Source organism: Caretta caretta, chromosome 13, assembly GCF_965140235.1.
Source record: "Caretta caretta isolate rCarCar2 chromosome 13, rCarCar1.hap1, whole genome shotgun sequence".
NCBI classification, from domain to species: Eukaryota; Metazoa; Chordata; order Testudines; family Cheloniidae; genus Caretta; species Caretta caretta.
In genome coordinates this window covers 13,236,111-13,252,628 of record NC_134218.1, presented here as the reverse complement: position 1 = coordinate 13,252,628, position 16,518 = coordinate 13,236,111, and the positions used below count along the sequence as shown (strand labels likewise).

The following is a 16,518-nucleotide window of genomic DNA, read 5'->3' as shown; positions in this document are numbered from 1 at the left end:
GAAGCAAATAGAGGCTTGCAAGCTGACCTGAACCCATCAGTGCCAAGACATGACTACAAATGTCGGGTAGTATGTAATTTGTATAGCATGCATTTGGTCTTTGTTTGACTTAGGTAGTCTCTTATCACTCAGGGCTTGTATATGTGAACTTGTTCGTGGCATATTGAAGTGTGAATCTGTACGTACGTATGTACACACACACACACACACACACACACACACAAAATATCACAGACCCTAGACCAACTGCATCGTGCTAATGCATACATTAACAGTCATTAATATGCTTTGATCTGGTTCAATTTCAAAGACTAGGTCAACACATATTAATAAGCTACCAACAAGGTGTGTACAGACAGCTAGTCCACACCAGGCTCCCAGCGTCCCAAAGTCCATATTGTCATCTGACTAACAAGACACGATTGTTACACATCTCTAATCATAAGCTAATCTTTTACAGTCCAGAAGCCAGTAATGGCCCTACTGAGTGCTCTGGTTCTACCTACTAAATCAGCAGACTGTTTCATGGCTAGGAGAATAAGATGGACTTTCTATCAGCTCTACGACAGTCTGTTTAGCAGTAATATCTGCACACCACCAGCCTTTCCACCCCCATGTTTTTTTCCTTCCATGCAGTGGCAAGATTCCTTAGGGCCCTGATTCATGTTTTTCTCAAGGCTGATGAGTGTCCTCTCTCGTTCTAACAGGGTTGATAGGTCTCCCCTAAACCACCTACCAATGAAGATTGCCTCTTTAATAGCTATTACATCAGCTAAAAGAGTAGGAAAGATTTGGGGCCCCCCATCAGCTCCTCATTATATGGCATTTTGTAAGGATAGGGTCACTCTCAAGTTCCTACCCATATTTGTTTTAGTATTCTAGTTCATTCAGCTCCCAATTTTTTCCAAAATCTCATTCAACCCTAGGGGAAGTTAAACTTCACAAATGTAATGTAGTAAGAGACTCTCTGCATTAATGGGACAAAACCATTCAGACCCCTGATGATTGCTCTCCCCTCGGCATGGGTAGCGTCTTCACTAAGTGCTGCAGCTGAGCTGCTACAGCATTGTAAATGTAGGTAAGCCCTTATGTAAAAGCTTACGTGCTAAGAGCTACGTAGCACTTCTTGGGGGACATTTTGTACTTCCCTTTAGAGGTCTGGCTTGCGCCTAATTTTGAAGCCAAACATGACCATTTGGGGCCTTTGCAGAAGTGAAGAAGTTCACTATCAGAGATTTTCTAAGTGGGATTCTGACTACATCAGAATATATTCTAAATTAGCGAGGGTTAGAGCTCATTCCACTAGAACAGGGATCTCAAACTCAATTTACCTTAGGGTCAGGGCCATTCCTCTCAGTGAGCCAATAATGTCACTGAAGATGGTGTTCAGAAAAGAAAATAATTTATTTGAATTTCTTAGAAATAATAAAACTCATATAACTTTATACAATTCTTCACCTGCCAGAGAGTTTTTAGTGTTTGCCAGACACCTGGCAACGCTTCAGTTGTGTCAGTTTGTTGATGTTTGCCCTCAGTGACAGCAGTTGAAACCTTCAGGATTGCAGCAAGGTGGACATCAGATAGTCGTGTTCAATATTTTGACTTGTTTATATTCATTGTGGGGGAAAAAAGCGACACTGCCTCTATGGCTGTCTCTACCCGGCAACTAATGATGATGATTCTGCCTGGTGATTAGTGATAGTATCTCTGTCCCTGTCTCCCAGCCAATAGGAGATGTGGAGGGTGGCTCCTGTAGCAGACATTGCCTGCAGCTTGTCTGCATGCGTCTCTCCTCTGTGGGCCGCAGTGGGGGAGGTTCTCGGGCCGCAGATGTCCCACAGGATGGGACTTTGAGACCCCGGCGCTAGAGCTTAGGTAGCCTGTTCAAAAAATGTCTGTCTCAAAAATCTGTGAACAGCAATGTGGGGCTCAATCCAGACCTTTACAAGTCCCTACTCTTTGGCAGAATCTTCCAAATTGGATGCCCATTTAGTCCTGAAGTCATTGTTTAAATAGATGACTGTTCGTTAGCCACCAAGAATGGAATCCATGTGGACATTACAGACACTGGGGAGCGGGTGCAAAATGGTTATCCTACAGTAACTGGTTCTTCAGGAAGTGTTGTCCACATGAATTCTGGGGCTCACCTTCCTTTCCTGCTTCTACAGAGTCTTATACCAGTGGGATTCTGTATTAGTAAAGGGAACTGAGGAACAGTTGGGCCCCTGTGGGGGGAGGAATGCAGAGTATCTAGGGCACAGGTGTGGCCCAAATATAGACTGCTGGCCAAATGAATTCGATCTCATTTTCACATGGCACATGCACACCAAAAGTAGAATCCATATGGACAACACAAATCGAAGTGCAGTTTAAGTAACTGTACTTTCCTAAGATTTCTGAAATTTTCTGTTCAGCTTGTTTAGTTGAATAGATACTTTTCAAGCATTCTAACTCAACGCTTTTTATGTGCCGATGCTGCACCTAGTTGACACCAGCCCGAAGGGTTAGACAAAAAATCCAGGTGGCTGGATAGCAGATGAGAGTAAATTAGATGGGAGAGTCATACTCCACCACTCATCCTCTTAAAATGTAGAGGAATATCACAGGAGACCAGACTGATCAATTTGTCTTCTGAGATGAGTCAAAGTTGCTTAAATTTTTCAGTGTCTTTCATACAAAATGTACCTTACAACACATATGGTAGTATGGTGGTGCCTTGTAGGTATGTAAGAACACAAATTCCCTACCCCATAGAGCTTACAGGCTATTACAACACAAAGTTATAATAATTGTGTTGTAATAAATGTGAGAAAATTTTGCAAGATATGGAAAATGTTGGATAGAAATCCTGAATTCATAGGATTGTGGCAGTCAGTTATTTCATTAAAGTGCTATGCAAACACTTGTAGTAAACTGTTCTTCCATCAAGCTTCTAAATTAGGAACTACAGGAACATGTAGCAAAGCAGAAGCGTGGGTTTTTTGTATCTGTGGTTATTTGCAACAAGTCTATGACAGACAGATCAAGGAAAATTCCACTTTTTAGACAGTTATTCTCGTTGTAGACGCTGTTAGGGTTTTTTGTTTGTTTTAATCTTGTCTGCTGTCACAGAAATTGACTTCTATGGGAAACCTTTTGTATAGCTAAATGCTTTCAGGGCAATACTTGTCAGACTTTTTTTTTTTTTCTTGCGAAATAGTTCCTGACACATTGTGACTTTGCAAAACTGAGCTCTGTATAACACTGGTTATACAGTGATTATTTATAATATTCAAAGTGGCACGGCTGCTTGGTGATAGCTATGGATAAAAATAGCAGAATCAACACATCTGCAACGGTAGGTTGATGGTTTATGAGAACAGAATTTAATGACTTAAAATATTAGGAGCTGAAGTAAGTGTGATTTGATAGATAGATAGATATATTTAGTTCAGAATAACTCTTCTAGTATCATGCATGTTTTATATCTTTACCAACTAATTGTGGAAAGGGAGTTTTTGGTTTGGATGCTAAGGTACCGGATGTTTGCTTGTATTTCTGCTGTTGTATTTCTGGCTGTGGCACTGGCATTGGTGTCTGAAGAAATTCTCCTTGGATGCAACTCTGAATAAAAGGAAACCTAAGAGATTTTAGAAGCGTTAATTATACTGACAAAAATTAAGTAAGCCCCAGCTTCTGTCTTGAAGGTACCACCTCTCTTATTACTATCTCATAATGCTTTGTAAAGCTCTTTGATGGTATAATAATGTACTATTATTAACTAAACACTCCACACAACACATTTGTATGGTAGATAAGTTAGTTCCCTATTTTACAGGCAGGATAAAAAACAAGTTAAATTATGGAGGGTTTTTTATTAGACTTACAAAATCGGTTTATAAGCTTTTCAAAGTAGAGAACTTGTCTATGCGTTTGTACTCTACCTAGCAACATGTGGGCCCGACTGCAATATAAATAACTTGCAGAAAGTGTCAGTGTATGTCAGGGTCAAAGAGAATGCTGGAGTTCTTGGCTCCCAGTGTAATGTTCATGACCTTGATCATGTAAATATGATTTGGGGGGGGTTGGAGTTCGATACCAGAAATGTAAGGAAAAGCACCTGATAGGAGTTACATGGAACATTTACTGTGTTCAGTTTTCTGTCACGGTCTGTTTGAAAAAATTGACCTCTCTTATTCCATGTTAAGTTCATCAGAAGACAATGGGACACATATTCCTCTCTATTACTGACAAGAAAACTTGATCCATTTATGTTTTGAAACTCATATTTTAAAAAGTTATCTTATTACCCCTCTCTTTGGCTCCTAATGCTTTTATTTTCAATTTAGCAAATTTCCAGGTATGATATTTTGGTCACAGAAGTCAAAATAGTTTAGCAGTGGCTGACTGAATTTAGCAATATCAAGCTGACTTGTAAATTCTGAGCACTGCCCTTCTACAAATACACATATCTCATGGAGATGAAGTATGGTAAGAAGTCAGGAAACCATTCAAGTTTCTGATGCAACATGCTAAATGACCTATTGGTTCCCATTATCCCAGCGGCTCTCGGGCAATGTCATGTTAATGGCCTTACATCATTTTTTATAGTTTACTCTGTGATAGCAACACTTTGGCAAGATCGGTGGGCAAAAACTGAGTCCTGTTATAGCTGGAGCACAGTGGCTGTCAGCTGTGGCTGTGCAGAAATTCCCATTATGATGAAAGAACTAAACAGTAGTGTTAACATGGGCTCCTGAGCATCATTTAAATGTGTGTGTGTGGGGGGGTAGATTTGCATCTCTCTCTGACCCTCCTCTTCCCCTCTTAGCCCCCTTCCTCACCAGCTTCCTGGCACTTCCCCTGCCCATGAACCCCTACACCCACCCCCTCCAAATGTGAGCAAGTGGTATTGTGACCAAAGAGTGGTAAGGCCATGTCCTGGATACCTCGTCTGCCCCCAGCTCCAGGGTCTATGAGTGTTATTGCCACAGCTAATCATTAGCAACTTTTGCCCCCTCTCCCCCAACCTTTGCAGGACAAACTGCTTCTGTAATGGAATCCAGTGCATTCTCATGCTCTGTGGACATGTTATAATGTTTTTGGATATGCGTTGAGGGCTGATTGTACAGTGTGCAGGTGCAGCGTCCTATGTGCATATGCACAAAGTAAAAAGTGTTGGGCAGGGAGACAGCATGTGCACAGGGCCCCGTCCTATAGTAATGAGTTCTGGTGGGTGGCTGGCAAGTTGATCCTGTCTAGCAGCAGCATGAAGTGAGAACAAAAAGATGCAGATAGCTAAGCTCCTGTCAGACACGCTTAAGCTTACTCTTAAATTTCTCTCATTAACAAATGCTCAGTACATGCGCATACTTTTTTTAATTGCATACTTGCAAGTAAGTGATCAAGCTTGCAGAGGAGAACACCTAGCGCTTAGAATTTTAGTTGCATGCTCTCACCTTGCAACCACAGCAACCTCCCAGGCTCTGCTGTGCATTGTGCAAGGATTTTAAGCTATCCGGTGCCTGAGTTGGCTATGTGCTAGTCAGCCACCAGCAGCAAGTTAGAATAGCCTAACTTACAGTACTTGTCAAGAGCTTTGGGGAACAGGAGTCAGATGTGCGTTATGGAATCCGCAGCCATGCTCTCTTTCTCTAAATCCCATCCCCTGACCCTCTAGTATAGGAGGGAGCTGTGGAGTAGCGTAGGCCTTATGCATGCTCTATGTTATTGAAGTCGGCATTGTCTTCCTGTGGTCAATTATGCCACCTTTAGAGCAGCTCTGTGGCAACAGATTGCATTGTTGTTTCTAAAATATAGTTTTAAAAATTCTATGGTCTGTGGTGGTACATTTGTGCAATTTCTCTAGGCTGAATTGTCTTCTTGCACGTTCACAACTGATAATACCAATGCCTGTCACATGAAAAGGATCAGAATTTGTTGCAAGTGAGCTTCATTGTACCAGATATTTTGCATGACTAGAAAGGTTGGTTGGATGTTTCTGCATTACCAAGTCAACTTCAAGTGCAAAAGGTTAAAATTTAGAGAGAAAAATACAAAAATCCAACTGTTGCCCCCTGCAAGACACGGGCACAGTTTTTCATTATAAAAGTGTTTTGGGGAGAGAGAGTGAACATGCTTACTGTAGAAAGAGGAAGGAACAGAATGGAGGCAAGATAATTTCTGTATAAAGGAACCTTTGAAAATTGTACAAAACAGAAGATGTTAACCGTGAACTGTTCTGCATTGGTCTCTCAGATTCTCTGCTTTTAAAATATGTGGTTTTTCTGCAGTGTTTTATATAGCTGTAAAGGTCTTGCTGAGCCATGACATTTCTAGTGACCTGAACATGAAAAATTCAAAATCGAAGTATTTTTAAATACAAATCGAGGAGGAAGAAGAACTGATACTACCTTGGGAAAAAGCCCCCAAATGCACTCAAATCACTCTGTCTTAGCTTCACTGCAGTGTCCACGTGACGTTCTTATAGCTCTACGATATCAGAATTCCTATTTTGGTTTCTGCCTTTTCTTCCTGGAGGCTTGACCGAGTGCCATTCCTTCTTTTGCATGAACATAGCTGCAGGCCATGTAACGTTAGAGAGAATTTACTATGTAATTAGTTCCATTCATTCCCAGTGGCTGTTCACTTCACCCTCGGCAGGGTTCACAGTAAGTCCAGCACTGGGAGGTGTAGGCTGAAAGTCTAATACCCAGGCTTCTAGCCAAACCTTACCGTACTTCAGTCTGAGCTGAAGAACTTCACTTTGAGAAGGGGAGAGTGTATTGTTCTCATTTAGGTAATGGAATAATAGAGAAAAGACAAGATGAAAGTCAATGTAAGTACTAGATTATTACTTCTGCTGTATTTTATTTAATGGCATCGCATTTCTGTGAGAATGTATATGGAATGTATATCTGCATCTGCTACAATCTCTGTTTAAAGCATGCTCTATTTCTGTTTATTAGTTCCTAACATGATACTTTGTAACATACAATCTTAATTTTTAACATGCAATCCATAGTTATCTGAAAAAATACTACTCTATTTTATCAAGGAGAGGAGGAGAGTGTCTGTCTAAAGAAGTTAGGTTTGACTCATTCTTCTGTAAGTAAAGAATTATACAGTGATACAGTATACTGTACTGGTAAGCAACATTTATGACAATGGCAGGTTATTAGATGTCTAATTGGCCATTTGCCTTCATAATTACCATGGAATTTTTAATGAGCACAAGTGATTGCATCTCATCTTCATTTTGGATCTCATTCAAAAGAGGTTTCAGAGTAGCAGCCGTGTTAGTCTGTATCCGGAAAAAGAAAAGGAGGACTTGTGGCACCTTAGAGACTAACACATTTATTTGAGCATAAGCTTTCGTGAGCTACAGCTCACTTCATCGGATGCATCCAATGAAGTGAGCTGTAGTTCACGAAAGCTTATGCTCAAATAAATGTGTTAGTCTCTAAGGTGCCACAAGTACTCCTTTTCCTTATTCAAAAGAGGGAAGCCATACAAATGTCTGTGCGGTGTAGTAGAAGACAAATATATGATTTATGGAACTGTTCAAATACAACCTATGGGCAGATTATCCCCTTGATGTACAAGTGTTAAGTAATATGAGTTTACATTTGTGCAGAGAGGACAAAATACACTAGAATGACTGAACACATCCTAAAATACTGTTCTACAGTAATGACTGAACTGAAAAAGAGCAAATAGCCAGTACGATTCCTTCTGTCTTTAGAAAGTTTTGAATACAATCGTTTTTTCATGGGAAAACAACACAGCCCCATGCAACGCTGATCATATATCTGTTATAAATGTGTCTTAATATTTTGGTCTGGATTTTCAGCACTGCACATATAAGCTTGCTGTAACAGCATATCATAGAATCATAGAATATCAGGGTTGGAAGGGACCTCAGAAGGTTATATAAAAATGTCCAGCTTGAGATCCAGGTTGTAAATTTCAAAATTGAGCCTCCACATTAGTAATGGAAAGCTGAACCACAGATATTAGTAACGAACATTCTTTGCACTTGTTCCTTCCATCTGATTATCTCAAAACACTTTGCAAAGATTTATCAGTCCTCACAGCAAATCTTGTGAATAGTATTTTGCTCCCGCATTTTATAAGTGGGCAACATGAGGCACAGAGAAGTTAAATGTTTGCCCAACATTACAAAGCAGCCAAGCTGGGAAGACAACATTGTCCAAATTACCGGACCCCTGCTTTAAAAAGACCGCACTCCACAGACCACATTTTTCTATTAACCCCGTGATGCCAGGTGGAATGACTTCTTCTAGCATTAGTTTCCTTTGTGCAGAAAGGTAAGAACTTCTGCAAACTGGAAAACTGTGTGTTTGGACTTTGTCTAGCACATAAAGCTGACCCTGGCAACTGTAATTTAGGAGGTAATTCCCCCTCGTTACTATATAAGGGGCATGCTAACATCATCAGCTTCAACATGTTCTAATTATGTTTCCTGCATGTAGGTGGAAGTGTGATTTAGTGATTATGGCTGGTCAAAAAAATTCCATCAGCTTTTGTTTGTTTGTTTAAGTGGAAAAGCTAGGTTTTCAAGTCAATGAAAAGTTCCACAAGAAGTACCTGCTTTCCTAAAAATTTTAAATCAGAAAACCAAAGCCTTTGAGGAATTTTAAACAAAAACTTGGGAATTTAACAATTATTTTTCTTTTCATTGACATTTTCCAAATGAGGCGGGGAGCGGGAGCACATATTCTGGCACCTCTGGGAGCTAGGAGATTCGGCCTCTAGTCCAGATTCTGCTACTGATTCACTGTGAATGGGCAAAACAACCTCTCTCAGCCTGTTTCTCCAATTACCTTTTATTTTACTTGGCTTTCAAATTTAATTCTGACCAAGTTCAGACAGTCACTATCATCCTATTTTAAATGTCATATGAGCCTGTGGGATAGCATGCAATCACCATTACGTTAGTAAGGGGGAAAAAATATAGCAACAACTAAAATGGAACCTTTGCAATTAGATACATGGCACAATGTTACTTCTGCAAATAATTTCCTCTAAATCAAGTGGGCCATAAAGGAAACAATAGATGGGATTAGGGCACTGACTGAATCCCTTTACTGCTCAGTTTCCAGACTTTTTAACAAGTTTAGCTTTTAAAAGGTGTAGTGCACAGTGGCAGAGAGAGGATGGCTTACTCAGGGGGGCTAAAGTTGGGGGAAAACAACCAGTCCTTAATTTACAAAGTCTCTTTAGATGAAGCCCAGTAACAAGGTTATCTTCCAGTTCCTATTGCAGCCTCTTCTGGGCAGCAAAGTTTCCTGGCTGGGCAAAGGACAGAGATCTTTTCTGTGCCTCTTCTCTATATCCCTCTTTTAATGATCCCTTAGTCCAGTGGCCGGTTCTCAAACAGGGATTCAGGTGGCCTGCAAGCAGGTTTCAAAAGGTTCACCAAGCTGGGCAGACGTTAGACTCACTGAGGCCAGGGCAGAAAGCTGAAGACTCTGTGCGAGGCTGAAATGCCCTGCCACCTGGGACGGAAGCCAAAGCCTGAGCAACTTAGCTTCGCAGGGCTATCTATGGCACAGGGCCCCCGGCAATTGCCCTGTTTGCTACCCCCTGACACTGGACCTGGCTTTTATACGGTGAAAAACAGTTGTGGCACAGGCGGGCCATGGAGTTTTTATAGCATGTGGGGGAAGCTCAGACAGAAAAACGTTGAGAACCCCTGCTCTAGTCAATCTTCTTTGTTGCCTACTTTAGTGATGGGTACATACAACCCACCTAAAGCTCTCAATATGCCTTGATAGCTAAACTTGGTAATTTCCCTACTAAATGTACCTAAACCTATTAACAGGCCGCTAACCTCAGTATGGCCAGCAAGCCAACACATCTGGAGTCTTTAGACCAAGACCATTTGGAGATAGAATGAGTCAAAACATACATAAATGAATTAAATACATTTTAAAATGAAAAAAATGAATGTTTTCAAAAAATTAAGTGCAGGGAATTTCTTAAAAAATATTGTATTTTTAAAACTCATTTATTATTTTTGATTCCCAACTTCCTGGAAAAATTCTGGCAGGAGTTGTGGCATGTGAAATTTTAGGAAAATACGGTGAAATCTGGCCCTATTGAAGTCAATGGGAGTTTTGCAATTGACTTCAGTGGAGTCAGGAATTGACCAGTTTTGTCGGGGAGGGGACGGGATTTGAGGAGGGTTGAAAAATAGATTTATAGTAGGAAACTACCTTAACTATAGAGCCGCTACCAACTCCCTGTAATAAAGTACTGAGGAAACAGGACTCCACGTGTAAAGTCTCCTCCAAAAGGTATCGCCCATAGAATGGAAGCCAATTTTTCCAGTTTGGAAAGATCTTCATCCTTCCAAGAGCTGAGCTGATCCTTCTGGATGTGAAATTTGTAGTTCTTGGAATTTTAAACCTGATGCTTAGATTCGCTAACCAAAAAAACCCTTAATTAATGCAGAGCTATGGTTGCCTTGTGGTATCTCATGGCCTTCCAGAACCTCGAGTTCAATAACACTCAAACCACTAAAAAACAGGAAATGAACAGTTAATTAGATCCCTAAGTGGTCCTCTAACAGTTAGATAACCCTTTGCATAGAGAATAAAATAGATAAAGTGTTCCTCTCCGTTCCTAGCTCTCAAACACTTATTTATATCAAATCCTGAAAAATTTCCGTACGCAAAAACATGGGACTTCTGTGTATGGAACAAGGGTCAAATCAAACCAAATAGTTAATGCTTGCTACATTTTTGTTATTTTCTAGTTACATTAACCACAAACAGATCCACGGATTAAATGAAAGCATCTCAGATCACCTGTGCTCCACCAAAAATGTTACATATCATCTATACCAAGAGCAAACACATATGGTCAGGCATAGTCAGAATGAAGGCACATATATTTAGGGAAACTTCAGAGAATCTGAGGATTTTCTATTTTTCTTCTGCATGTGTTAGTATATTTTAACTGTTGGCAGTCTACAGTTAATTTAATTTGTCACATAAAATTGGCTTAATTTAGACTATTTAAAAAGGACTCATCTGGGAACCTCATTCCACATTTTAAAAGGCATGTGGAATTGTTTATTTGTTCAGCTCTTTTCTGAGGTGAATAGATTAACTGGAAACAGTTCAGTAAACATGCCAAGAGGTGTTACTGATACATAAACATAATTGTTTTGCAAACTATCCACAGCTTTTAACTGTATCTTCTTCTTCTGCTCAAATATTTAAAGTCATATTATCCTGCACTAAAGAGTACTTTAAAGGTTTTAAAAGACTCTCAAAATGTGGCTACAACATCTTTTAAGAATGTAAATCTCAATCTGCAGACGAAATTCCCATGACTAAAAAACTGTGTTCAGACTTTTGAAATAGCTATTAAAAAAAAAAAAAGCAAACTAAAGACAATAGAAGGAAAAAATCTTTGGAATTATTTTCTTTAGAAATTAAGATTCTGTCAAATGCCTAGCATGCTTTTGGATTGTATTAAATAATAATAAAATTAATAATTAATAAGGATTTTCAAATACAAGTTGCAGGTGTCCATAAGTGAAATGCCAACATTTCAACAGCCTTCTCTGATTGGAAAGCCAACATGCTGACTACTGTAACGTGCAATATTTTGCTAGTGACATTTGCTTATATGTCTACTAGATTTTATTTTCTGTAACATATTTGTGTCGTTTATTTCTTGGAAATATTAACTCTATATCATGCTGTAAAATAACATTTTTTCTTTATTTCTAAATATATGCTATGTTTTTGTATATGTAGCTACAGCTACTTAAGGTTAAATAATTGCATTGTCAGCTTTGTGGACTTCTAACCACGTTATTTCCAACTATTTTTCATTAATAAACATACAATTACATAGCAACTTTCATCCTTAAGGTTCCCAATGTGCTTCCCAAATTCTGTACTGCATGTCCATGAATCATTTCAGGTTTGGGGGTGGAGGTTAGCAGCCAGGCAGATCATGGGACCTATATCTGTGCAAAACCTCACCTTTTCAGATTTTGTCTGATCAGGTGCATTATGTGATAAGGAAGAATTTAATTTACCTTTTCAGAAGAGTGAAGGGTTGTGTTGACTGAACAACGATTCTAACTTGTGTTCCAGGGAGCTAAAACTGCTGCTTTTAGACAGCTAAACCATCTCTGTTATCAGCCTTTAATGTGACTTTCCTCCTCTCAAACTATGTAATTAACTCACATGGTTATAAATAGGGGTTATGCATACATATTCAGAGGAGAATAAATTCTCATGGGGGGCTTGGGGATGATGGTCACTTTCTAGGCCTAAATTCTTTGATTGGCTATCTGAAATTTGCCTTGCGGTGGGAATGATTAACTCATCATCTGTTGATAGGTTTCAGAGTAACAGCCGTGTTAGTCTGTATTCGCAAAAAGAAAAGGAGTACTTGTGGCACCTTAGAGACTTGGTTTCTAATATATCATGTTCCTTTATCTTTTTATGGTAGCAGTGGGGTTTATGGGGAAAATGTTAGTGTCCTTGCTATACTGCGTTTTTAGGGAAGATGGGACCTTTAAAGAAGCAACAAACAACACAGACAAACATACTTTGATCTCATCTCTGCTGCTTTAGTGTTTATAGTGCATTGAGTGTTTCAAGTGCACATTAAAGAGAAGTATAGAGATCATGTAAAACTACCCAAGAGCTGCATACAGCTGTCCTAGTCAGCATTGTGTGGCTGATGGTGTGAGACAGCCAGTTTCCGGTTCTCTGGAAACAAACAAAAAATGCAATTCCCATTGGCCTCAGAGCAGAACTATCTCTTATCCCAGCAGCCCACAGAGGTCTCAGTGATCGTGGGAATGATTGGCTAATGAACACACACACAATCTTCAGAGAGCATTTCTGCTCAAATAACAGAAAGGGCCTTTGATAGTGAGTCTTTACACATGTCCCAGGCAAGTGTGAAAGAATATTTGGGGCCTGGTTTTGAAAAATGAGCTCAAGTTTGGTACCCCCAATTCTGCACCCACAAATAACTTGGGGCAAATAACTGCAGATGCAGTTGATAACACACTTGCAGCCTGACGATACTGGCAGATCAGGTAGTCAAACGTTTAAATCTCATAAAATAGGTCTGCAGTTATTTGCAGCCACAAAATTATGCACACAGTTACTGTGGGCACAAAATCAGGTACCAGGCTGAGCTCTTTTAAGAGTCAGTGTCTTACTGTAAAGCATCTCGGAACAACTAGAGCAAGCAATGGCTGCTTAGTAATTCACTATACTTCTCAGAGTAAATGTAAATCACAGAATGGAGGATCTGAGTGCACGAGTCTATGCTGTGAGAGTGTTGGTGAATGGCAGAGCAAAGGCCAGGGGGCTCCTCGTGTTATGCCAGGTTCTGTCAGTGACTCTCTTAATTTCACTGTACCTCAGTTTAGTCACTTATAAAACTAGTATAATAATACCTTCCTCACAGGGGTATTACAGGGGGCTTTAGTCTGCCAATCTAGCATGTTTCACCACTACTACATTTACTTACAAATGATTTTCAAAGTGTCTGTGCATCACCCATTTGGGTGCTGGCCCAAGACTGGGGCTCTAAAGCAGGGGTGGGCAAACTTTTTGGGCCGAGGGCCACAGCTGGGTGGGGAAATTGTATGCAGGGCCTGGGCAGGGAGTTGGGGTGCGGGAGGGTGTGCGAGGTGTGGGAGTGGGTGGGGTGTACAGGAATGGGCTCAGGGCAAGGGATTGGGGCAGAGGAGGCATGCGGGGTATATGAGGGGCCTCAGGGAAGGGGGTTGGGGTGCAGGAGGAGTGTGGAGTGCAAGAGGGGGCTCAGGGCAGGGGTGCAGGAGGGGTGCAGGATGCGACAGGGGGCTCAGGGCAGGGGGTTAGGGTGCACGGGAGTGCAGAGTGGGACAAGGGGCTCAGGGCAGGGAGTTGGGGTGCACGAGAGGTGTGGGGTGCAGCAGGGGGCTCAGGGCAGGGGGTTGGGGTGCACAGGGGTGCAGGGTGAAGCAGGGGGCTCAGGGCAGGAAGTTGGGGTGCAGGAGGGGTGCAAGGTGCAGGCAGGGGGCTTAGGGCAGGAAGCTGCTGGGCAGGGTGCAGGAAGGGTTCGGGCTCCGGCCCGGCGCCACTTACCTAAAGCGGCTCTGGGGTGGCAACGGTGCGCACCAGGGCCAGGGCAGGCTCCCTGCATGCCTGCCCTAGCCCCATGCTGTGCCACTCCGGGAAGCAGCCGGAACCTTGTCCCTGCGCAGCCCCTGGGGGAGGGGGGGCACAGGGCTCCGCGTGCTGCCCTTGCCACGGTTCCCCGTTCCCGGCCAATGGGAGCTGTGGGGGGCAGTGCCTGGAGGCAAGGGCAACGCACGGAGCCCTCTGCCCACCCCCAGGGTCCCAGGGACATGGTGCTAGCCCCTTCTGAGAGTGGCGCGGGCCTGCGACACCGTCGGGGGCAAACCCACAGGCCGAATCCAAAGCCCTGAGGGGCCAGACTCGGCCCGGGGGCCATAGTTTGCCCACCCCTGCTCTAAAGTATTACTGTGATACAAATAATATGTAATGATAATATATCTGCTAAAAGCTGTATAGGTTCCTTAGATGAAAGGTACTACCTAAAGTATTATGCTCTCTTGCTCACTCCCTAGCTGTCAAAGTTGTAAGAGTCATGATGATTAACCACCATAGTCAGAAAGGAAATGCGAGGGGAAAAAATGGTACTTACTATACTTATTAATAGATAGGCAAAGGAGAACACAAGGCATGAATGAAGGCAAAGCTATACAATTTACCGTTTTTATGCCCTGCAAAAATGTTCTTTTTTCTTTATTTTTTGGAGCTCAGGGGTTAATTGCAGAACAACCTACCTCACTGGCTTTGTGTTGCTGATGTTGGCATAACAATACGCTGTTGTGGTTTTCCCTTGATCCTTCATTACTCTGAACACAGAAAATACACAGAAATCTGAAACCTTTCAAGGGAGGAAGTTGGGTTTTCACAACAAGATCTAGATGCAAAATGCTTTACAATTTATGGCAGGAATTGGTGCCAGGAGATTAAAATAACAACAGTAAAGGAACAAACAGTTAGAATTTGGGTAATAACATTGTAGCACATTTATAAGATTTCATAAGTGTTTCTGCATGCTGCTAAAATCTCTTCAAATATGACTGCGAAGGCAAATAGGTCTAAAATCCTCACTAATATACTCAGGCAGTTTCCAGGCCTTTTGAACATACAGTGACAAATGTCATACATCATATCATCCAACGGATGAGTAGACAATAACACCTACAAACATAAGATTTATTATACCAATCAGATTACTGGTCTCTCTAATCTGGAATCAGACTTCCAGCAGTGGCCAGTACCTATGCTCCAGAGGACACAGGAAGAAATCCTATAATATCTCCTGATTTGTGCAATGCAGAATATGGGGATGTAAAGGAATTGGCTCCTGACCCCCATGGTGCTGACCATACTCCCTGAAGCACGAGCTTTAACTTGTACTGTATCACTTTAGGTTACGTAGTTGTATTAATGGCCATAAAATTACTCTTTGCCCTTCTGTAAATCTCTCTAAGGTATTTGTGACACAATGACTTTACTTCCCTTGGGACCAAAGTCCACATGTCAATATATGCAATGTAAAGGCATCTTTGTTTTTATTTGTTCCAAACTGACTGCCTTCTCAAATCTAATTATGCTTTTAAAACCATTGTTTAAAATCGGTCACTTAATCGGACCCAGTGTGGTCCAATTCCTTGAATCATTCACTAGTTCAATTTAATTATTACATCTTGCCTAAGGAAGCTGTTCCAGAAATTTCTGGCATTTCTCTTGCATTCACCTATTGAGTTCATCTATTAAGAATGGAGCTGTCAAATGGAATGCAAGATGATCCATGAGAACAACAGATTTGTTATTCATGAGTCAGATTTTCAAAAGTACCTTCTAATTTTCGGTGTCTAATTGGAGTGCCCAATTTTACATGGCTAGGGCCTGATTTTCAAAGGTGCTGAGCTGTGTGATCCTTTGACATCAGCACAAGTGTCTAATATAGAGGCCACTTTTGAAAATGTAAACCCATATAATTTAGCCACAGAACATAAGCAATCATATATATGAATGTTTGCTTACAAGTTATAAAACACTCTGGGCCATGTTTACAGTTTTTATTAACAATGCCAATATCTGTGTATCAAGAGACAAACTGACTCCTATACTTAAGAACATGAGGCCTCATTTTCGCTAAGTCTCCAACTAATTTTGTGTTCCCCCTTGGTTATTATTGGATCTTGATGATGATTCACCAGATGAAACATTTATTGGTACAGGTCTAATAAAACTTTTCTCTAACACTTTTTGCTGTAGAATGAAATTTAAGATACAAAAATAAAGGGATGGGGATTAAGGATTCTTTAGTGTCATCTCTGATAGTAGGATTGTCTTGCTCCATACATTCACAGTAGAAGGAGACCCATCTATCCCTATGCAAGGAGATTAGAGAGTACTTGGCAAATTTCCCCCAGAAATGCCT

At 41.1% G+C, this 16,518-nt stretch overlaps 1 protein-coding gene across 2 annotated transcripts in view; it reads left to right on the top strand.

Moving 5' to 3' along the window:
• The first annotated feature begins 45 nt into the window (after nt 1-45).
• Nucleotides 46-16,518, top strand: part of CASS4 (Cas scaffold protein family member 4) — a 33,939-nt gene continuing 17,466 nt past the window's right edge. Inside the window, exon 1 of one of the 2 annotated variants that reach the window (XM_048820710.2) lies at nt 46-3,337. In XM_048820710.2, coding sequence (XP_048676667.1) covers nt 3,302-3,337 — 36 coding nt within the window. In that variant the 5' untranslated portion in view covers nt 46-3,301. Of the gene's footprint in view, nt 6,818-16,518 lie in introns of both variants that reach the window. The other variant, XM_048820711.2, reaches the window with a different exon arrangement.